The sequence below is a fragment of the Stenella coeruleoalba genome (assembly GCF_951394435.1).
Source record: "Stenella coeruleoalba genome assembly, chromosome: 3".
NCBI classification, from domain to species: Eukaryota; Metazoa; Chordata; class Mammalia; order Artiodactyla; family Delphinidae; genus Stenella; species Stenella coeruleoalba.
In genome coordinates, this window is record NC_137148.1 from 108,671,835 (window position 1) to 108,692,860 (window position 21,026).

The window sequence follows — 21,026 nt, forward strand, 5'->3', positions numbered from 1 at the left end:
AAGAGTGGTGACTCAAATTTTCCATTTTGCTGAATGAGGCTCTAAAATTTCCATTTAAAAAAATACATCATTGTTGGAGCAAGGTCCCAGAAAAAAATCACATACTAAAAGTGAGCTGGCAAGAGACCCTGATACAATCCCCTTTTGACATCCTTACCTTCCCCACCCCCACCCCAGACGAAAATGCTACTTTGAAATAAAGCTTTATTCCTTTGGCCATGACACTGTCTCCTAGCTTAGCTGAATCCTTAGTCCTTAAATTAAATACGATGCAGTTCAATTCCAATGCAGCAGCTGGATTTTAAGAACAAAAGCTAATTTGAAAATAAGTGTTTGAATGCCATTTAAAACATCATTTAAAAGTACTCATGGAGTGGGGCTTCTCTGGTGGCACAGTGGTTGAGAGTCCACCTGCCGATGCAGGGGACACGAGTTCATGCCCCGGTCCGGGAAGATCCCACATGCCGCGGAGTGGCTGGGCCTGTGAGCTATGGCCACTGAGCCTGCACGTCTGGAGCCTGTGCTCTGCCACGGGAGAGGCCATAACAGTGAGAGGCCCGCGTACCACACACAAAAAAAAAGTACTCATGGAGGGACTTCCGGGGCGGTCCAGTGGTTAAGACTCCACAATTCCAATGCAGGGGGCACAGGTTCGATCCCTGGTCGGGCAACTAAGATGCCACATGCTGCGTGGCGGCCAAAAAAAAAAAAAAAAAGAAGTATTCATGGATCACTTGTGCATAGGTAGCCACCTCTGAATGCTTGGGTACTTTTACCAAGAGTCATGACTATACCTATCAAGCTCCAAGAAAGAGTAAATCCTATAGATTGCTCTCTGGAACATTGCTCTCTGGAACACTGCTCTCTGGAACAGACACATCCCAATAGAGTCCACTCTGATTATAAGTGCTGCAATCCCCTAACTATGGAAATTATTCTCTTCTGAAAACCCTTCTCTGCAATCCAAAAGCTCTGTTTCCTGCCTGGGGTATTAAAAGCTAAAATCCTTTCTTTTATGGGGGGATTTGCTCCTTCTCTCCACTTAATCTAGAGAGAAAAAGACCTCAAGGGCTTGCTTTTGTTTAGAAATATTATAGATTCCCATTTTCATCATTATAAACACACACTGAAAATTTGTAAAATAATCAAAAGGGAAGTATTATTATCATCTATAAAAAGATACATGCCAGATGATATATTATTTTGGACACCGGGACTGAAAACTAAGAGATTATCATTATGAAAATATGTTCATTTGAATTCTGACAAATTCAACGGTAAAGGGGAGAGCTCTATGTGCCATGCAAACATCTGGGCCACCAATGAATTAATTCTGGACTACTTTCTTGAAAATACCACATTTTATCAATTAGTAGAATAAAACTTTGTAGTCTAAGTTTAGGCATGTATAACTAATCTGGGTATGGCTTCTGTGACAAATCAAATGTTACTCTAAATTTGGAAAAGCTCTGTTTTATCAAATTCTGTTATTAAAAATAACACAATCAGAAAAAGGAAGAAAATATGCAATTAACTTAAACAGCATATATGAATTCAATGGCTTGGAGAAGCTTTACAGATCAGTCTTGCCAGGCCCTTCAATTTACAGATGAAGAAAATGAAGTATAGAGACATTAATTTATCACTTCTGAAATCTTGGATAAATAATGAAAACTAAATTCCTGCCACAGAAAACGAAATCTGTAGATTACATAGATGCAAACAGTATTAAGAGAAATACACTCTAGATTAGTTCCTAAGAACAAAAATAACTCAATTAGAAAAGAAGGGTGAGATTATTTGAAAGATGAGACTTCTCCTATTAGAGTAGTGGTTCTTAACTCGAGCTGTCCATCAGAATCAGTGGTTGAGTTTTTCATTTTTTGTTCCTCAAATACAGATGCCTAAGCCTTTCTCTAGGGTAAATCAAGAATCTTCAAGAGTAGAGTCCAGGTATCTGAAAAATTTTCTTGAAATTTCTTATGCATAACTAGGGATTACAATATATGGGAAGTTTGGAGTCTCCATCCAGACTCAAAACTGACTTGTGAACAATTTAGATAGCAGAGCCATGCAATGTGACAACACATACAGATAATCACAGTGGATAAAGTTTCTCATATCCAACAATAATTCAAACTTAAGAGTACTCCACCTTTCTCTTATGCTTATCTCTGAGCCCTGACACTTTTCCTTTTAACTGAAATGTCCTTCTTTCATGCCTTTGGCCAGATAACTCCTATTTATTTCAAGTATCAACACTCTGTAAAGCTTTACTCACAACCTGCCCCTTGCCCAGGCTAAGTTAGGTGCCGTTTTTCTGAACCTCTCCACAGGTCTATCACAGAACACCTCAAACAATAAACTATGACAGATGATTTTCCTGGCTATTCTCTCATTAGAAGCTGTGCTCGTTAAGGATAGAATCTGGGGGTTTTTTTGTTTTTTTCTTTTTAATCCTCACAATGTTTCAATAAAACTTTGTCAAATTTTGGAAGAGTACGTATTTCAAAGAAATATGTATAACACTGGCTCAAAATGCCTAAGCTCCTCTGGGCAAGAGACAGTCTGACACTTTAAACCCTAGTTAGGAGAAAACAGATATAAGCAAATGTGTTTTTTCTACTATGCTATCTAAGCAGTCTCTTGAGCAATATTATTTTTCTTACACTGGCTAAGCCTAAGCCAGCCTGTATTCATCCAGGCCATGTTCCACCAGGCACATTTACCATTAAACATGAAAAATTTTTTAATTTAAAATATTTATCTCTGCTGTTTCTACCATCCTCTTGTAAGGCTAATATCAATACTAACAAACTGTGCACATAAAACTGGATGATAAAATTAAAGATAAAAAAGGAAATCAATGTCAGCTAACAGTGATCTCATCAAAAATTGGATTAATACATGAACCTGTCATTACCAGAGCGTGCTATGCCACTGTCTCTGTCCTCATTCAGCTCTCTTCCAGGCATGTCCATTGGGTTGCTGTGAACTGCAAATCAAGACAAAACTGTGACTTATAAAATACAGTGCTGTTCAGGTTGATGTTGTTCCTTTTATGTAGCAAACTAAATCATGCTCATCTCATTGCATTCCTTTATTTTTTTCAACAGCATGGCACAAACCCAACACCAAGAGCTATTACTCAGTTGAACAAGCTTTGAGATCTCTCTGAAGATTTGACATATAATATGAAATAATCTATGGTATAATACCTAAAGAAGCAAGGAATGACTAAAATAAGTATTTTAGAAGCATATTCAAAGATATATGAATATATTCACAATATACTGCTAAATGAAAAAAAGGCAATCTACTGACCAGTAAGAATGATGGTTGCTGGGGTAAGTGACTGGTATATGATGGTTGTCTGCTATTCTGCCTATAAAAATGTATGTTTAAAAATTCTCCATAATAAAAATTTTAAGAAAGCTGAACCCAAAGTATAAACCCAATTTTGTTTTAAAACAAACAAACAAAATAAGGTGATTTCCACTTGACAAGATGGCTAATATATTTTTTTGCCTATTTTTCATATTTTCCAAATTTTCTATAATATATATACATTGTTTGTATCTTACATTTGTAAGAAAAATAAATATTAATTAAAACAAGAAGTTGGATACAACTTCCTGGATACAGAAGCATGAACACACTCTACAATCATCTATTTAATGATGTAAACAAACATAGTCATATATGCCTTTTACAGAATATAATGGTGCTTGTTCATCTAAATTTTAGCTCCAAGAGAAATCATTCTTATGGAATAGTGTAGATCAGAAATTTTATAATAATAGTAAGATAGGATATTTTCTGCGATTGATGAACCATGATACAGAAGCTACTCAGCCATGGAAACAAGATAGTGTCACATTAGAAATTCCACTGGTATTATAAGAAATAACGTTCATACTATATTTTGGTTTAGGATTCTAAAGTTAAAATCATTATTACATAACAAAATAAGAAATGACAAACTGAAATTTCATGAAAATGTCAATTCCACTGATAACTTAGTTTCTGGAAACTTTAAGAACATATTCAGTAGAAAGATACTAAGTTCTTAAACTTCCTAAGCAATGTTTTCTCAACTACACCTTCCCCAACTGCATTTCTCTACTCTCTTGTTTCCACAGCTTAACTATGAATTCTAGACGCTGGGGCACACCAACTAGTCTACCCACACAGCACATGGCAAACCTGCAAAGAAAGAGGCGCTCCTGATCAGGCGGAGCGGACCCTGTTCAGAGAATGCCCGCCTGGGGCTGCAGAACTGTGAAAGACCTACATGGCAGAAACGTAAAATACATATGAAAGAGGGCTGTTAGAGAAGCCACAATGCGTCAGGAATAAAAGGTGAGCTAAGGAAGTACAAAAGCAGACCAACAGATATGGATGGAAACCTTTAAACAAGTAAGAATAATTCAAGCTGGCTTCCTATTTTTGAAACAGGATGGTTTCCCTCTGGTCATGGCTTATGTCAACATAACAATTTACTAATAAGTCCACATATAATAATAAAAATAAAACATAAATAATAAAAATAAGCTTCCACTATACAAGGTAAAACGTTCAATCCTTTCTCATCTAAAACAATGTTTTTAAAGATTCAAAACAGCACAGTAATGTTATCTATATAATTTGACATTTGCCAAATAAATTTATCTTTTAAAAAGTCAGTTTTAAGATTACAATATTGTGCAACTACAGTTAAGAAGAAAACCACCTAAGCACTTGACCGAAAAAACAGAACACAAAATAAAACAAAGTGCAAATAAAGAAAAGGGGTCTACTAACAAATAAGTATAAAATTGGTTTTTCTAAACTAGTGGTAAATTATAAAGTAACAGAAGAAACCAAAGTTCCTAGAGCAGGGGTCAGCCACTATGGAAGCAAGAAAGCCAATGCAGCCTGTCAGGGCCAGACTCCCAGCTGCCCAAGATAAGTAGCTGTCACACACTTGACCAAGAGAAGATAAGAGTCTGAAGACCCAGAGAGGGTAACATTCCAGCCCAGAAGCAAGCAGCTGAGTTACTTGTTAGTTATGCTTCATCAAGATGGCCTAAATAGCCATCTAGGAGGTTTATCTAGGATAGAACTGGGGACTTTTCCATTTTAAAAAGTGACAGATGTATTTTTCAAATTGCTAATAGGTATTTTTCTGTAACAAGAGTTTCTATAATTATAATGCATGTGCAGCAAACCTTCCATTTTCATTGTTCAGTTCCTTCTTAATTTTTTCCTAGTTACCTCAAAACTTACCTGCTCTCTTTAATCTCCTTCCCTACCACCTCTTCTTACTCTCAGCACATGACTTTGTCTCGTACAGTATGCATATGTATACGTTTGTACACATGAAGAATCACCATATGGGAACTCTCCTTCTCCTACCATGCTATCTCCAAACGTAATCTCCAAACTTAATCAACTTTCATCCCTGCCTCCTTCCTGCCTGAGCAGTAATAACAAGTAACATTATTCAAGTCCCCTTTATGTGCAGGGACTATCTGTGAAAAATCCTGAGAGGTACCTCCCTTCCTCCCTTCCAAAGCTAATTCTTCTAAGTCAGCTAGGCCCTTCCACTTTACCAGTATCACCTCCATCTCCAACCTCATCCTCCTTATAACCTCCTTTTCCATCAACATTTAAATACAGTCAGAACTCTTCTACCTTCTCCCCTATATCTAATCCTATAGTTCAGTAGTTCTTAAAATGTGGTCCAAGGACCCCCTAAGGGGACCCTGCAACCCTTTCAAGGGATTCTTGAGGACATTCCTTTTTCTAGCTACATATCTATGTGAAACTATACTCTCTTAACACACTTCAACCAAAACAACATATTACAAAAGACTGAATGCAGAAGAAGATATGAGAATCCAGCTGTTTCTATTAAGCCAGACAATAAAAAGTTTTGCAACAATGTAAAACAATGCCACTCGAAGTTTTCTTGTCTTGGAAAGTATAGTTATTTCAAAACATGTTATTTATATTAACATAAAAAGGGTTATTAGTGTTATTTTTAATGAGTTACTAAGTAAATATTTTAAAATTGTTCTGAATTTTAATTTCTAATACAGTATATATCAATAAATGTAACCTACATATACAAAAGCTCTCTGTGGTCCTCAATAATTTCTATGTGTGTAAAAGGGTCCTGAAACCAAGAAGTTTGAGGATGTCTGCTTATATCTTAGAAAAGAAGACTAACCTCTGAGTCTTTCCTCAACTTTGGCTTCTATTCTCCCCACTGAAACTACTCATATAGGCCACCACCAAAAGCCTTCCTGTTACTTAATGCACTCCGTACTATCTTACACTACCTTACATCATATTTGATGCTGACTACATTACACTTTGAACTTTTTTCCCTCAGTTCTCATGATAACACACACTAAGTTTTTTTTTTCTTAGTCTCCTTTACGTGATTCTCTTCTCCTACTCCATCTTTAAAGCCAGCATCCCCAGGGTTCTATCCTCAACAATATTTCCTTCTCATTCATTCTTATGCTTTCAATTATCATTTATATGATAATAATTCTCAAATCCATGGTAGAAACTGCTAACAATCTAAAAAAGGATTGTGTTCTCCCTTGCATAACATCAAGTAGTCTGTGGGAAGCAGCTGGCCAGCTAGGGACCATATTTCTCAAACCTCCTTATATACAGGTGAAGCTGTATGATTAGTTACCACCAATGGAATATGAGCAAAAGTGATGTATATCACTTTCAGGTTCAGGTGGTTTTGAAGGGAATGTGTCTTCTCCATACTCAATCTTTCCACTGGCTTTGTGTAGGTGAGCACAACCTTGGAGCCCATATTGTAAAGAAGGTAGAACTCCAAGAAGGAAGGAGACTGGACCTCTAAAACACTGCTTTAAGGAAAATTGTGAGAAAAAACCTCTATTGTTTTAAAACTATTATACATTCATTATCTTACAGCAGCTACCACCAGAATACATCTCTCTCTCTCTAACTACAATGGATATCTTCCCTTGGATATCCTACCAATAATTCCAATTCAACATGCCTAAACCTAAAATCATCAACTCCCAATTTCTCATGTTCCTCCCGGTGAATGGAACCAATATCCATGCAATTACACAACCCGATAGCTCAGTGCCATCCCTGATTCCCCCTCTCCCCTCACCTCTTCTACGTAATTACCAAGTCCCGTCTACTCTATTTCTCCCAACAAAGTTCTCAACAATTCTTTATCCTTATGGACACAACTTTACTCTACATCCCCATTATCTGTCACTTGGACTATCATAAGCAGCCTTCTAACATGGGTGTTTTCTCAACCCCACTGGCTCATCTGAATCTATTCCTACAGCAATTAGAATATTCTTTTGCAGATAAAAATCTGATCTGATCATGTTTCTATATTGTGAAAACTCTTCTGTTGTTGCCTTGAGAACGCACCACAAAACTCTCCAGCTATAAGAACTGCAAATGGCCAAGCACCGCAGCTGCTGTGTTCTTAAATTCACTGCCATGCTCGTGTAGGGCCACATATCCCACAGGCTGCGCCTAGCCAATGACTAAACACAGTAGCTATAGTAAGGCAGGCCCATTTTGGCAAGATATGGGTCACTTCTGACAACCAACTCTGACTCAAAGACTCGTCCACAGCCTTATCAAACCCTCCTTGGACTATATGGCAGGCTGGAACATGTCCACTCAAGCTTTTATTCCTCTCTTTCACTCAAGGCAAACTTGCACCACAATCTGAGGGCTCTCTGAACCCTTCCCAGCTCCCTCTTCATTTCTCTCACCTAGTAATAATAAAATCCTTGCATGTTTAAACCTGTCTTGGCACCTGTTAAAAACCAGGAGGAAGACCCAAACTAACACACCCTCACTGGTACCCAACTGCTTATCCAAAGCATAAGTCCAAATTCCTCAGTGTAACCCACAATGCCCTTCATGATTCGGCTCTTGCTCACTTCTTTATTTCCTTTTACTTCCTTTACTTATATCCACACTGTGCTCCAACCACACTGATTTGTTCACATTCTTTCCACACTCAATGATCTCTTGCACTAGGTCTGTGCACATGTTACTGTTTTTTCCTAGAACATTTCTCTTCCCAACTGTCAGGCTAATTCTTCAAGTTTAGGCTCACTTCTTTAAAAAAGCCTTTTGTGATACTCCAAGACTGAACTGGGTGTTCCTCCTCATTTCTATCACAACATGCTCTTAGTCTTGTCTAAAAATTAACTACAGTATACTGCAATTGTATACTGTATTGTATTGCTTGTCTGACTTCCACTAACTAAAAATCTGTTGAGGCAGGAACTGTGTCTGGTTCACCACTATATTCTCAGGGCCTAGCAGAGTGCTTGGCATATAATAAGTGCTTGATAAGTACTTGTTGATTAGTTGGAAATTTAAAGAAAATAAGAAATGGTGCTCAAATATCCTTGATTCACAATTAAGAATGTGCAAGAAAAAGCCGTTCATAACAAAGTCTGTGCTTTGTTAAATGCGTTAATTTCCTATTCCATGCTAAAACAGAGAAGTTGAGTATATCTAGCAACTATAGTGTACTTTACCTTTATACATAATGGATTTGTATTATTAAAATAGCTTTTAATAAGCCCCTTTAGCTTTGAAAAGTACCAAATTATAAAGAAAAAAAGACTTATTTCTGTCACATTTTTACTTTATTAAAATGAATGAACTAATCAAGTTAAGAAAAAGCAAAACTTCTATTTTTCTATGAAATGCATGCTTTCTAAAACACGTGTCTGACACTGCAACTAGCCCATAGTAGGTACTTAATTAATAGCTGCTATTTGAATGAACATGAAGTATAAAAAATAATAGGATGCTACACTGTTAAAGGTGGGAGAAAAAACTGTTTTCTACTAATATGTATAACTGACATTTATTAAAATTAATTACAAATAAAAATTTCCACTAGGGCTTCCCTGGTGGTTCAGTGGTTGAGAGTCCGCCTGCCGATGCAGGGGACACGGGTTCGTGCCCAGTCGAGGAAGATTCCACATGCCACGGAGCGGCTGGGCCCGTGAGCCATGGACGCTGAGCCTGCGCGTCCAGAGCCTGTGCTCCACAAAGGGAGAGGCCTCAACAGTGAGAGGCCCGCATACCGCAAAAAAAAAAAAAAAAAAAAAATTTCTACTAAACAGGAAATGAGTGAAACATTCATCCTATTCTTTTTTTTTTTAACATCTTTATTGGAGTATAATTGCTTTACAATGGTGTGTTTGTTTCTGCTTTATAACAAAGTGAATCAGCTATACATATACATATATCACCTCCCTCTTGCGTCTCCCTCCCACCCTCCCTATCCCACCCCTCTAGGTGGTCACAAAGCACCGAGCTGATCTCCCTGTGCTCTGTGGCTGCTTCCCACTAGCTATCTATTTTACATTTGGTGGTGTATATATGTCCATGCCACTCTCTCACTTCATCCCAGTTTACCCATCCCCCTCCCCACGTCCTCAAATCCATTCTCTACGTCTGTGTCTTTATTCCTGTCCTGCCCCTAGGTTCTTCAGAACCAATTTCTTTTTTTTTTTTTTAAGATTCCATATATATGTGTTAGCATACATTCATCCTATTCTAACTGCTGTCCACTTTCTAATACACTACAGTTCGTTTTGCACTGGAAATATGGTCAGCAGTAATTTATTTGATCTTTCTAAGATAAAACAAAGGACCAGAAATTTTAGAAACAGTTTGTCACTTTAAAATGTTGAACTTAAATAACAAACAATAAACTAACCAAATTACTAAATAAGCTGCTATTTTAATAAATCTCTTAAGAAACATCAAATTTGAATATCTGCTCATCTGAATTACAGGTCGAAAAAACAAGCACCATTTTAAAATTACTCTATGGTTAGGGAAAAGAAAAGAGAGAAAGTATAATACCTGTCTCCCTCAGCTGAAATATTCAAGAGAGCTAGTAAGGGCTTTTTACATCAACAAAAGTACTTTTCAAAGATGCATCGAAATTAAAACCAAAAAACAAATTAGGTATTTCTTCAGCAGTTCTCTTTTATCAGGTACAAAATAAACATTATGTTCAAATATATGAAAACTAAATTTTTCAAATAATATAAATATTACACATTCTTGCAATTTAAATTCCTTTTCCACTTCTAGTATTTGAAATTCTTTGGTCTTCTAACATTATTAAGAACATTATTATCTACACTATTAAGAACATTTTTAAAATGTATAAAACCGTTTTACCTATATTTCCAAGTAATCCATTAATAATTGTGTTATTATCAGCCTTTAATGTACTGTTGTCCTGATTGATGAATTCAAGACTGTCTTGCAGCCTAAGTGGGAGGAGAAAAAAATAAATTCCAAACTTGTTTTATGCTCTTAATGGCAATTCTTTGTATACCTCAAATTTTAAGTGTAAAACATTTTTTTTTTAAGTTTTAAGTTTCCCTATTAGTACTATAAACCAACTAATCATTTAAATCAGGGGTTAGCAAACTACACCCTGAGGGTTAAATTAAGTCTGCTGACTGTTTCTGTGAATAAAGTTTTACGGAATAAGCCACACCCAAGTGTCTGTCAACAGATGAATGGATAAAAAAAGACTGTCATGTATATATATAGACAGTGGATATTATTCAGCCATGAAAAGAAAAAAAGAGGAAGTCCTGCCGTTTGCAACAACTTTGGTCCTTCAGGGCATTATGCTAAGTGAAATAAGTCAGACTGAGAAAGGCAAATGCTGTATGATATCACTTATATGTGGAATCTAACAAAGTCAATTCCCTGGCGGTCCAGTGGTTAGGACTCTGTGCTTCCACTACAGGGGGCACGGGTTCAATCCCTGATTGGCAAACTAAGATCCTGCAAGCCGCAAGGCAGGGCCAATAAATAAATAAATAAATAACTTTAAAAAATTTGTTTAATTAAAAAGAAATTAAAAAGCCGAACTCAGGGGCTTCCCTGGTGGCTCAGGGGTTGAGAGTCCGCCTGCCGATGCAGGGGACACAGGTTTGTGCTCCAGTCCAGGAAGATCCCACATGCCACGGACCTGCTGGGCCCATGAGCCATGGCCGCTGAGCCTGCGCGTCCGGAGACTGCGCTCCGCAACAGGAGAGGCCACAACAGTGAGAGGCCCGCGTACCGCAAAAAAAAAAAAGCCAAACTCAGAGATGCAGAGAGCAGAGTGATGCTTACCAGGGACTGGGAGTAGGGGAAATGGAGATAAAATGGTCAAAGGGTACAAACTTCTAGTTATAAGATTAACAAGTTCTGGGTGTCTAATATACAGCAAGCTAATTATAGCTAATAATACTGCGTTATATCTTGAAAGTTGCTAACTGAGTAAATCTTAAATATTCTCACCACAAAAAAGAAATGGTAATTATGTGACAGGATGGTAGCAGCTAAGGCTATGGTGGTAATCACTTTGCAATATATAAATGTATCAAATCAACATGCCATATACTTCAAACTTACATAATGGTGTATGTCAATCATATCTCAACAAAGCTGGGGGAAAAAATCTGGCCTCCATAAACTTTCAAACTGAAGGGATGGAATAAAATCTGAATTTATGCTGCAATCCTGAAAGCAGCTTATTAGTTTTCATACTCTGCAGATCTTAAAGAATTCATTTCTCCCTTGATCCATAACTACTTACGTATTGAGACTTCCACAGATGCTGCTGCCAGTCCGTGCAGTAAAAACTTTGCTAAGCATAAGCTGTGGAGGGGAACTATGAAGAAAAAGAGAGGGATAGAGAGACATCGAAACTGAAACACAAGGACCTTTCCAATTTATTACAAATAAAAATGTTTAAGTCACAGAGATGTCACAGCATAGTTACAACAGCCATGAAGTAGCATTAAACCCATAAAACATCATAAACTTAGTATCTGACATTCTCAATCTGAGTGAAGACTATATGAAATTCTCCCATCTTTAAAAAACTAAACATTCTAAAATGGATTCATTAAGAAAACTCAGAAAATCCCTCACCGGATCTGATGAATCTTTAAGGTGGAGCCTTTGTAGCTCATTGCTACTGAGCCAAACATCATCTCTCCAAGCATATTGGCATCAGAAGAGCATCGAGAACCCTAAACAATAAGCATAACATTAATAAAATTGCAGAATTTAAAACCTATTTCAAAAACTGATTTTTATTAATAATTCCTTTGCTGTATTCTACGTAATGTTTTTTTAAATGATTTTACATTGTATACACTGTTCTGCAGCTTGATTTTCTTCATTTCACAATGTCTTATAGATCTAAGCATATTGTTATACATAGATTGCTTTTAAGAGCTGCACAGTATTCTCCTATATGAAAATACCAGTTTATCAAGCCTGTTCCCCTTACTGACAGGCATTTAACTTACTTCCTGTTTTTTGCTATTACAAATAACGCTCAAATAAACATTCTTAGCCACATCTTAGGCATATGCAATGCTTCTCCAGGACAGATAACAAGAAGTAGAATTCACTGAACATGCTGAACAGATTTTACCACTCCTATTGTGCAAAAAGAAGCATTTGCAAAAGGGGAAACTTGGACATATTTTGCATTTTTTTTAAAAGACTTATCTTAAGCATTAGAATGTCTTGTTTGCAAAGAATTCTGATTTAAAAAGTTATTCTTTTCCATTATTCTTTAATTGTCCTCATAGGAGTCAAAAAAATCTAAAAATTGACTCATCCATTTGGTTACTATTTATATACTGTGGCAAATACAACTAGTTAACCACTAAATATCTTATTCCTTATTTTTTGAAGTACAATTTGTTTCAAGGAAGCAATGTGCCCAAATGAAAAAAACTGCATTTCAGAGCCTCCCTTGCAGATAGGGGATTTCGAGTTGGTCTCTATATTCAAAGAGTTAAACCAGTGGTTGGAGTGGTAGCTTTCAGAACTATCCATTTACATGCATTCAACACAGTCCTGGTCAATGGAATATAAATGGAAATCATTGAAGATGAAGACACCATAAGAGGACGACAAGGCAACAAGTATGTACACAGTAGCTGTGGCTAAGTAGAAAGATAAGGAAGCCTTGGTCTCTGAGGCCATCTTGAAGCCCATAAATTATCGTGCCTAGATGGCCTCTCTGCAGACTTGTCATGTGAAGAAATCAATCCCTAATTTGTTTAAGCCACTGTTTCATAGGATATCCCAATGCAATTCCTAACCAATACAATTAACATAATAAAACTGATGAGAAAGATGACCAAAAAACTATCTAAGATAGTAAATGAGGATTATGCACAAATTTCACTATGCCATTCTACCATGGGAAATCAAGAACTAGGAGTTTTTAAAAATACTTAAAAGATTCTTCTGAAGATAACAATAAAGTGATGAGGACCCCCATTTTACAAGTGAAAGCCAGGGAATACATCTACATACTATTTTTCTTTTTATAATGTGATTCTCTTTTACTCATTTGCTTGTTTACTACCTGCCTTGGGTTAAAAAAAAATCTATATATTTACATTTTGTCACCTTTCTTAAAAAGAACATCTTCAAATAGCAATCCATTTCATTATACATACTATGTTCACATTCGTTTTTTAATACATTCATTGACATATTGTTTTTTCTTTCTCAGTGCTATAGTCTTAATTTTAATAAAGGCACAAAGTTATTTTTTAAGAAAAAATCACTTCTGATATACCTAGTTTACTACAAGAAGCAACTCATTTATTCTTGGGATTTGGTTAAGACAAAGTTTTTATTTCCAGAAGTCTAGGTATTACGAACATTTTAGAAACAGTAGAATAATTTTTTAAATGATAAAGTAGTTTATTTTTCTTTTAAGATCAACAATACCAATCTTACTTGGCAAACTAAACTGCTTCTGGATAATGAGAGAAATGAGAACCTTCTCTTACAAGCTCATTTTTGTTACAATGCATCTAACTCCATTCTTATTTTGACTAAAAATAATATTTCTTATATTAAACAAGCTACACAAATTTAAATATCAAGTCATTTAAACATTTTAATATTATAATTAAAAAAAATTCTCAGAAGGCAAAATACAGTAAAAATAAATTGGTGTATAAATTTTATGAAACCACATACTTTGCTATTAAAGTTTCTCTCTGCCTGCTCTAATACATACCAAATAGTTATCATGAATGTCACTGACATGTTATATATTTTAATGTGACATAAGCTATAATGAAGAATATAATTAAGAAAATGCTATTATCTTTAATGCTTTTTTAAAAAGGCTCTTATTTAAAAGTTCAATTCTTTGTAAGTACTCATTGCTGAAAGCAATAATCTGTAATACCCCATAAATCAAAAATAATGTTCTAGTTACCTGAAATAACACTTTATCAAGTGTAGTGAACTATATGCTATAATAATTCAATGCCTTCTTGCTAAAAAAGCAGATTTCCAAGACCATAATGAACCTACTACTAGAATATCTAGACATATAACCTGGGAACCTGTACTTAAAAAAAACTAGGGATTTTTGATGCAAAATGAGAATTATAATCACTCACTGCTTCAGGGTTTCTACAGTCTGGATCCATTTGCTAATACTATTTAACTGCATAACATTAAGAAGAAAGGCAAGTTTGTACAGTTGATCAAATTAGAAAACTTGCACATTGGCATAAGTATAATGATCCTACATAGCACAGCACTATTAGGAACCTGTTAGGGTAACATGCTTAAGATGGAAGAGGAATAGAGGAGGGCAGGCAGACCTATGTAGATATTAGGACTACATACTATGTAGGTAGTCCTAACATCTGGACTTTTATAACTTCGAAGCTGTTCCACATATACTGTCAAGTTGATATGGTATAAGGGTTAGTTTCTATCCAAAAACAATTACCTAAGTATAAATAATTTAAAGGTCCAGGATTCTATTTTGGTACTGCTAAATGTAAAATACCTGTGATTCATTAATGCAAGCTTGAATGACACAAATTCACATTAGATGACATTTGCTTATTTGAAACCAAGTACTGATCCTATGTAAAATATAACAACATAACATAAGTTTATAGAGAAGTTCTTACATAGTCAAATGATTGGTTAATTCCATATTTTAAAAGAACAGCCACATTAATTTTGAAAAATGAAAATGTACATTTCTGATAACATATACTTCAGCCATATTTTAATTTCATACTACAGCTGACTTGTCTTATATTTATCTTCATATTTCAATAATTAAAAAGTATATAAAATAAGACATTATTCTGGTAGCCTAAAAAATATGAAATGGGAAATAAAAAGGAGAAAATGTCCCTGCTACCTGTGCCCAAAGCTCTCTATGCTTCCCCTATCCTAAGATTTATCGAAGTTCATAAACTTACCTACTTAATTATCTGTCTCCCCAGCTATACTGTAAGCTCCAGGAGGGTAAGCACTAGTCCCTGTTACATCCTCAGTCCCTAGGATGGTATATAACACGTTGTAGGCACTCAAAAATACTTGTGGGGCTTCCCTGGTGGCACAGTGGTTGAGAGTCCACCTGCCGATGCAGAGGACACAGGTTCGTGCCCCGGTCCAGGAAGATCCCACATGCCGCGGAGCGGCTGGGCCCGTGAGCCATGGCCGCTGAGCCTGCGCGTCCAGAGCCTGTGCTCCGCAACAGGCCACAACAGTGAGAGGCCCACGTACCGCAAAAAAAAAAAAAAAAAAAAAAACTTGTGAATGAATAAAAGACATCAGTGATCTTACCTGGTACTTAGGACACTGGTCTTTTACATCAGAAGATGAAGTCATGGAACTATCTAAAGAGGAAGAACTGTCTCCTCCAGGTTTCAGTTGGCAGCATTTCCCAAAGACTTTAACTTGAGCATCACTACAGAGCTTCTGAAAGGGAGACATTATTCCCATTCATATTTTAACAGATTTTCCACCATATATAAATTATAGCATAAAAACCTTTGGAAAAACCAAGGATGAAATAATTCAAAATAACATAACCTTAATATAATGACTATTTGCATTTTACTGTATTTTCTCCAGTACTGTTTTCTATTCTTTGTCTCATAGCTATAATAATATTTGTGGCATTTTTTAACTGTACTTTTCTCACCAAAATTATTAAATCATGGGAATTTTTCTATATTACAATGGTCTACACAATATTCATTGTTGGGACTTAATTATATACTGCAGCAGTTTTCAAATTATTTGATCTCAAAAACCTATTCATGCTCTTAAAAATTATTTAGGATCCCAAAGGCATTTTGTTTATGTGTGATGTATGTATCAATATTTTCCCATATTAGAAATTAAAATTGAGCAATTTTAAAATATTTATAAATTTATTTAAATATAACAATATACCCATTACAAGCTAATGTAAGTAACATATTTTAATGGAAAAAAACTGGGGAGATGTAGGAATAGGAAGAGAAATGCAAATGAGACATATTTCAATCTACGTTCATATATATGTAAGTTTAATCTTTTGAAATGAGAACGCATCCATGTATTGGACAGTTACATCTTTAATAATAGCTGAGCTTAGAACCAGAAGGCTGTACCGTCTAGCATGGAAGAAGAATGTATTTCAATTTTTTGCTTTAGAAATAGAGACACAGACATAGAGAACAAATGTATGGATGTATGGATACCAAGGGGGAAAGGGGTGGGGTGGGAGGAATTGGAAGATTGGGATTGACACTACTGCATTATTGATAATATGCATAAAATAGACAGCTGATTAGAACATACTGTATAGCACAGGGAAGTCTACTTAGTTCACTGTGGTATCCTAAATGGCAGGGAAAAGAAAAAGGGAGGGGATATATGTATATACATGGCTGATTCATTTTGCTGTGCAGTAGAAGCTAACACATTGTAAAGCAACTAGACGCCAATAAAAATTAATAAATAAAAAAATTTTTTTTTGCTTTATTCCTCTTGTTCTCCTCTCCCTCCTGAACAGGTTCTAGAGCTTTCACTGCTCACAACTACCAAAATTGCAATCCACCAAGTTCTCTGATACTCCTAAAAACATTGCAATGCTTTACCACAGTTACCAGTATGTTCATCCTTCAAAACCCAGCTGGCCTGACTTATCTACTATTGCAAACCACCATTTATCAGTCAACAAAAGTAACTGAATACTATGTGTACCAAGCACTAGCGAAAAGAAGTGAATAAAACAGTTCTTTTCCTCGTGGAACTAACAATCTAACAGGAGAAGGAGATATTTAACAAATAGACAAATTAGTATAATTAAATACACTATTTCAAATATGTCTAATAAAAATAATAATGATAGCAACAGTTAACTCACATAGCACCTAGTATCTGGTCAGGTACTCTTCTGTTTTACATATATTTACTCTTTTATTCCTCACAACAACTCTATGAAGTAAGTGCTATTATTATCCCCATTTTACAGATAAGAGATTAAGGAGCAATGATGTTTATGTGAACTGTCCAAGAAAGACTTAACTTAGTCTAGGCAGATCAGAAATGATATTTAAACTGGAACTACAAAAAAGCATAGGAGTTAAGGTGAAAGAAGAAGAATGGGAGGGCTAGAAAGACATTCCAGGCTGAGGTAACTATATATGTCCAAATCTCTGAAACAAGAAGCAATTTGCTAGAGGGAAGAAAGGGACAAACATATATCAATTCCAGGACTGAAGCATAATTTCTGCTCCTAGAAGGCCAATGTCTATGGTGCCATGTCCCCTCACTAGACCATCTTCAAACAAAGCTGTTGCTGCTTGGTTTCAAAAAAGCCATAACTTAAGAATGGGAAAGAGAAAAGACACTGTACAGAGAAAGGGGTAGGGGTGTGTGTGTGTGTGTGTGTGTGTGTGTGTGTGTGTGTGTGTGTGTGTGTGTGTGTGTGTGTGTGTGTGTGTGTGTGTCTCACAGCTTTTACATACACTTCTATGCACAATGTCTTATAGATCTAAAATCTCTACAACAGGACGATCAAACTAAGTCAGAATTGAAATACACATAACATGCCTTTCCCAATGTTCAATGTGCATCTGCATTATACATTAACCAGATCCCCTCAAGGTAGGAGGATGTAATCAACTTTGAGAAAAACAGTCTCTTTCTTCTAATGCCAGCATTGTAATTTTTAAAATTAATATTCCTTTCCCATCCTCTACAGGGGATCACACTGACTAAAGGCTCATTCTGTATGTGCATACCGGACTATAAAAAATCTATGATGAACTTTATTTATAATTTTAACTTGTCAATATGATACATGATTCTTTCTCTCAAAAACATACACCTCTCTAACTCCTGACCAGTGGAACAATTCTCAGAGCTTCTGAAAATCTGTCTCCCACGTTACAATCCTCAATTTGGCTCAAATAAAATTATCTTTATTTCTTCTTAGCTTAATTGTTAATTGAATTTTCATCAACACAAAGAAATCTAGATCCCACTCTTTACCCTTTTCCCCACTCCACACATTGCCAATAAGTAAAATCATTTTTATTGGTTTACTATTATCCTTCCAGTATCTCTTTTCAAATATAAGCATATTCCCTTTCCTTTTCTCTTACAGAAAAAGTGATTCAGTTCTGCCATTGCTTTATTTTCCACTAATATCATAGAGAATCTTTTCATCTATCTTTAGAAATCTTCCTCATTGTTTTTTTAAAAAAAAATACAGCTACACAGTATTCCAGTGTGTGAATATACTATAGCTTATTTAACCAGTCATCTGTTAATAACCCTGCCAGTGGAACTGCTGGGTCAAAACATAAATACATGTAATTTTGGTAGATACTGCCAGACTACCCCTCCAAGGATGTCATTTCACTCACTCACTTTAACAGCAAAGTACTGTCATGCAACATTTGGGTTTTTGCCAATCTAAAAGGAAAGAACTAAAATCACAACATAGTTTTAATTTTAATTTCCTTATTATGAATGAGAAGAAGAATCTTATTAAATGTGTAATGGCCATCTGTATGTGAACTCCCTGGTCTTATCTTTCACCTAATTTTCTACTGAATGTTTCTCCTGTCTTGATTTCTAGGAATTTTTTATATAGAAGGATTACCAGCTGGTTTTATATCCTATAAAAATGTTTTCCCATACCATTTATCTTCTGATTTTCCTCATGGTAGTTTTTTTCTTTTTTGTTTGCTTTTGCTTTGCTTTGCCCACCATCCAAGTTATTTCCGTTTCTTTTTTTATTTGGTTGTCAAATGTGTAAGTCTTTTAACTTTATGGCTTCTGCATTTTGAGCAATAGCTAAAAGGTGTTTTCCACTCCATGGATACATAGGAACTCATGTTATCTTTTTGTAATGTCACAGTTTTATTTTTTTTACATGTAAATGTTTGATATACTTGAGATATGAATCTAAGTTTATCTTTCTTATAATTGGCTAATTATCTAATACCATTTATTAATCTTTACCCTACTGATTTAAGATGATGCCTTTATCATATATTAAATTCTTGCATGTATTTAGATCTACTTCTGATCCTCTATTTCATTCCATTAGTCTATTGATCTATTTATGTTCCAATAATATATTCTTTTAATTATTGAGACTTTACAGTATATTTTTCAAATCTGGTAGAACTTACTCAACCTCACTACTCTTTCTTTTTCAGTTTTCCAACCTATTATTGCTAATTTCTTTCCATTTGAACTTTAGAATCTGCTATCTAATTCCAGATACCACCACCCACCAAAAATAATAATAATAATAACAACAACAATAAGGTTGCCATTTTTATGGAGATAGCATTATTTTACAAAGCAACTTAGAGACAATGGACAACTTTATGACATTAAGTATTACCCAAATATATATTTTGCCTTTTCATTTGCTCAAGTAAGCTTTTATGTACCTCAGGAGATTTTTAAAGTTCTAAACATATAGATTTTGTTAAGTTTATGAAAAGGCATTTTTTTAATTGCTATTTTATTTTTTTAAGGTGCTAAAAAATAAATTAATTTTATTGAGTTCCCAAATGCTTAAAGCACTTTCCTTTTTTACTTAGAAGCCTCCATGCTCCTTTTTTTTTTTTAACATCTTTATTGGAGTATAATTGCTTTACAATGGTTTCTTAGTTTCTGCTTTATAACACAGTGAATCAGCTATACATATACATATATCCCCATATCTCCTCCCTCTTGCGTCTCCCTCCCACCCTCCCTATCCCACAAAATTGCTATTTTAAATGGAGCCTTAGCTTCCTTCATACTTCCAATTGGAAGTTATTTGTATATACTGAGTTTACTGATTTCTGTATATTAACTTCTATATAGATTCAATTAACTAACCAAATCCTATGTTCCAAATCTGATATCACAATTACAATTCAACTACTAGCACTTGTACAATGCTTCTGAGTATACAAAACTCTAACACATTAATATTTGTATTCACCTTTCCAAAGTTATTTGAATCTGCTGATGTACAACTTTATTCTTGTATATAACCAATGAAGGCTGAAACATGTGAGTGACGATGTAAATTCACTGGGAACACATGCACTGGATTATTGTTAACACAGAAATAATGTCCAAGATAAAGATAGTATCATATGATCAAATCACACTTGATCCATTTGGCTATATCAGTGTTCAAAGAAACCACATCTCAATAATTTTTACATTTCAACTAGATGCTGAATAAGGTCTGAGGATCAAAAGTAAAAAAATAAAAATAAACTTTTACAAAAGAGAGAAGTTTCTTGGGCTTCCCTGGTGGCGCAGTGGTTGAGAGTCCGCCTGCCGATGCAGGGGACACAGGTTCCTGCCCCGGTCCGGGAAGATCCCACATGCCGTGGAGCGGCTGGGCCCATGAGCCATGGCCACTGAGCCCGCGCATCCGGAGCCTGTGCTCCGCAACGGGAGAGGCCACAGCAGTGAGAGGCCCACGTACCGTGAAAAAAAAAAAAAAAAAAAAAAAAAGTTTCTTGATTACAATCACTGAATGTTCAAGAGTCATTTTTCACAGAATATAATAGAGTTGGAAAAATAAATGTTCTGAGAAAGCTATACACTGATTAATATAATTTTATTTCAGCATTGTAAGACAATATTCAGGAAAC

At 35.5% G+C, this 21,026-nt stretch overlaps 1 protein-coding gene across 3 annotated transcripts in view; it reads right to left on the minus strand.

Annotated features, from left to right (window-relative positions):
- FNIP1 (folliculin interacting protein 1) overlaps positions 1-21,026 on the minus strand; it is a 134,251-nt gene that overhangs the window by 52,493 nt on the left and 60,732 nt on the right. The window contains exons 3-8 of one of the 3 annotated variants that reach the window (XM_079917430.1): positions 15,697-15,828; positions 11,989-12,089; positions 11,651-11,725; positions 10,231-10,322; positions 4,207-4,290; positions 2,924-2,995 (exon numbers count right to left, since the gene is read on the minus strand). In XM_079917430.1, the coding sequence (XP_079773556.1) occupies positions 2,924-2,995; positions 4,207-4,290; positions 10,231-10,322; positions 11,651-11,725; positions 11,989-12,089; positions 15,697-15,828 (556 nt within the window). Of the gene's footprint in view, positions 1-2,923; positions 2,996-4,206; positions 4,291-10,230; positions 10,323-11,650; positions 11,726-11,988; positions 12,090-15,696; positions 15,832-21,026 lie in introns of all 3 variants that reach the window. The other 2 variants (XM_079917429.1, XM_079917431.1) reach the window with 2 other exon arrangements.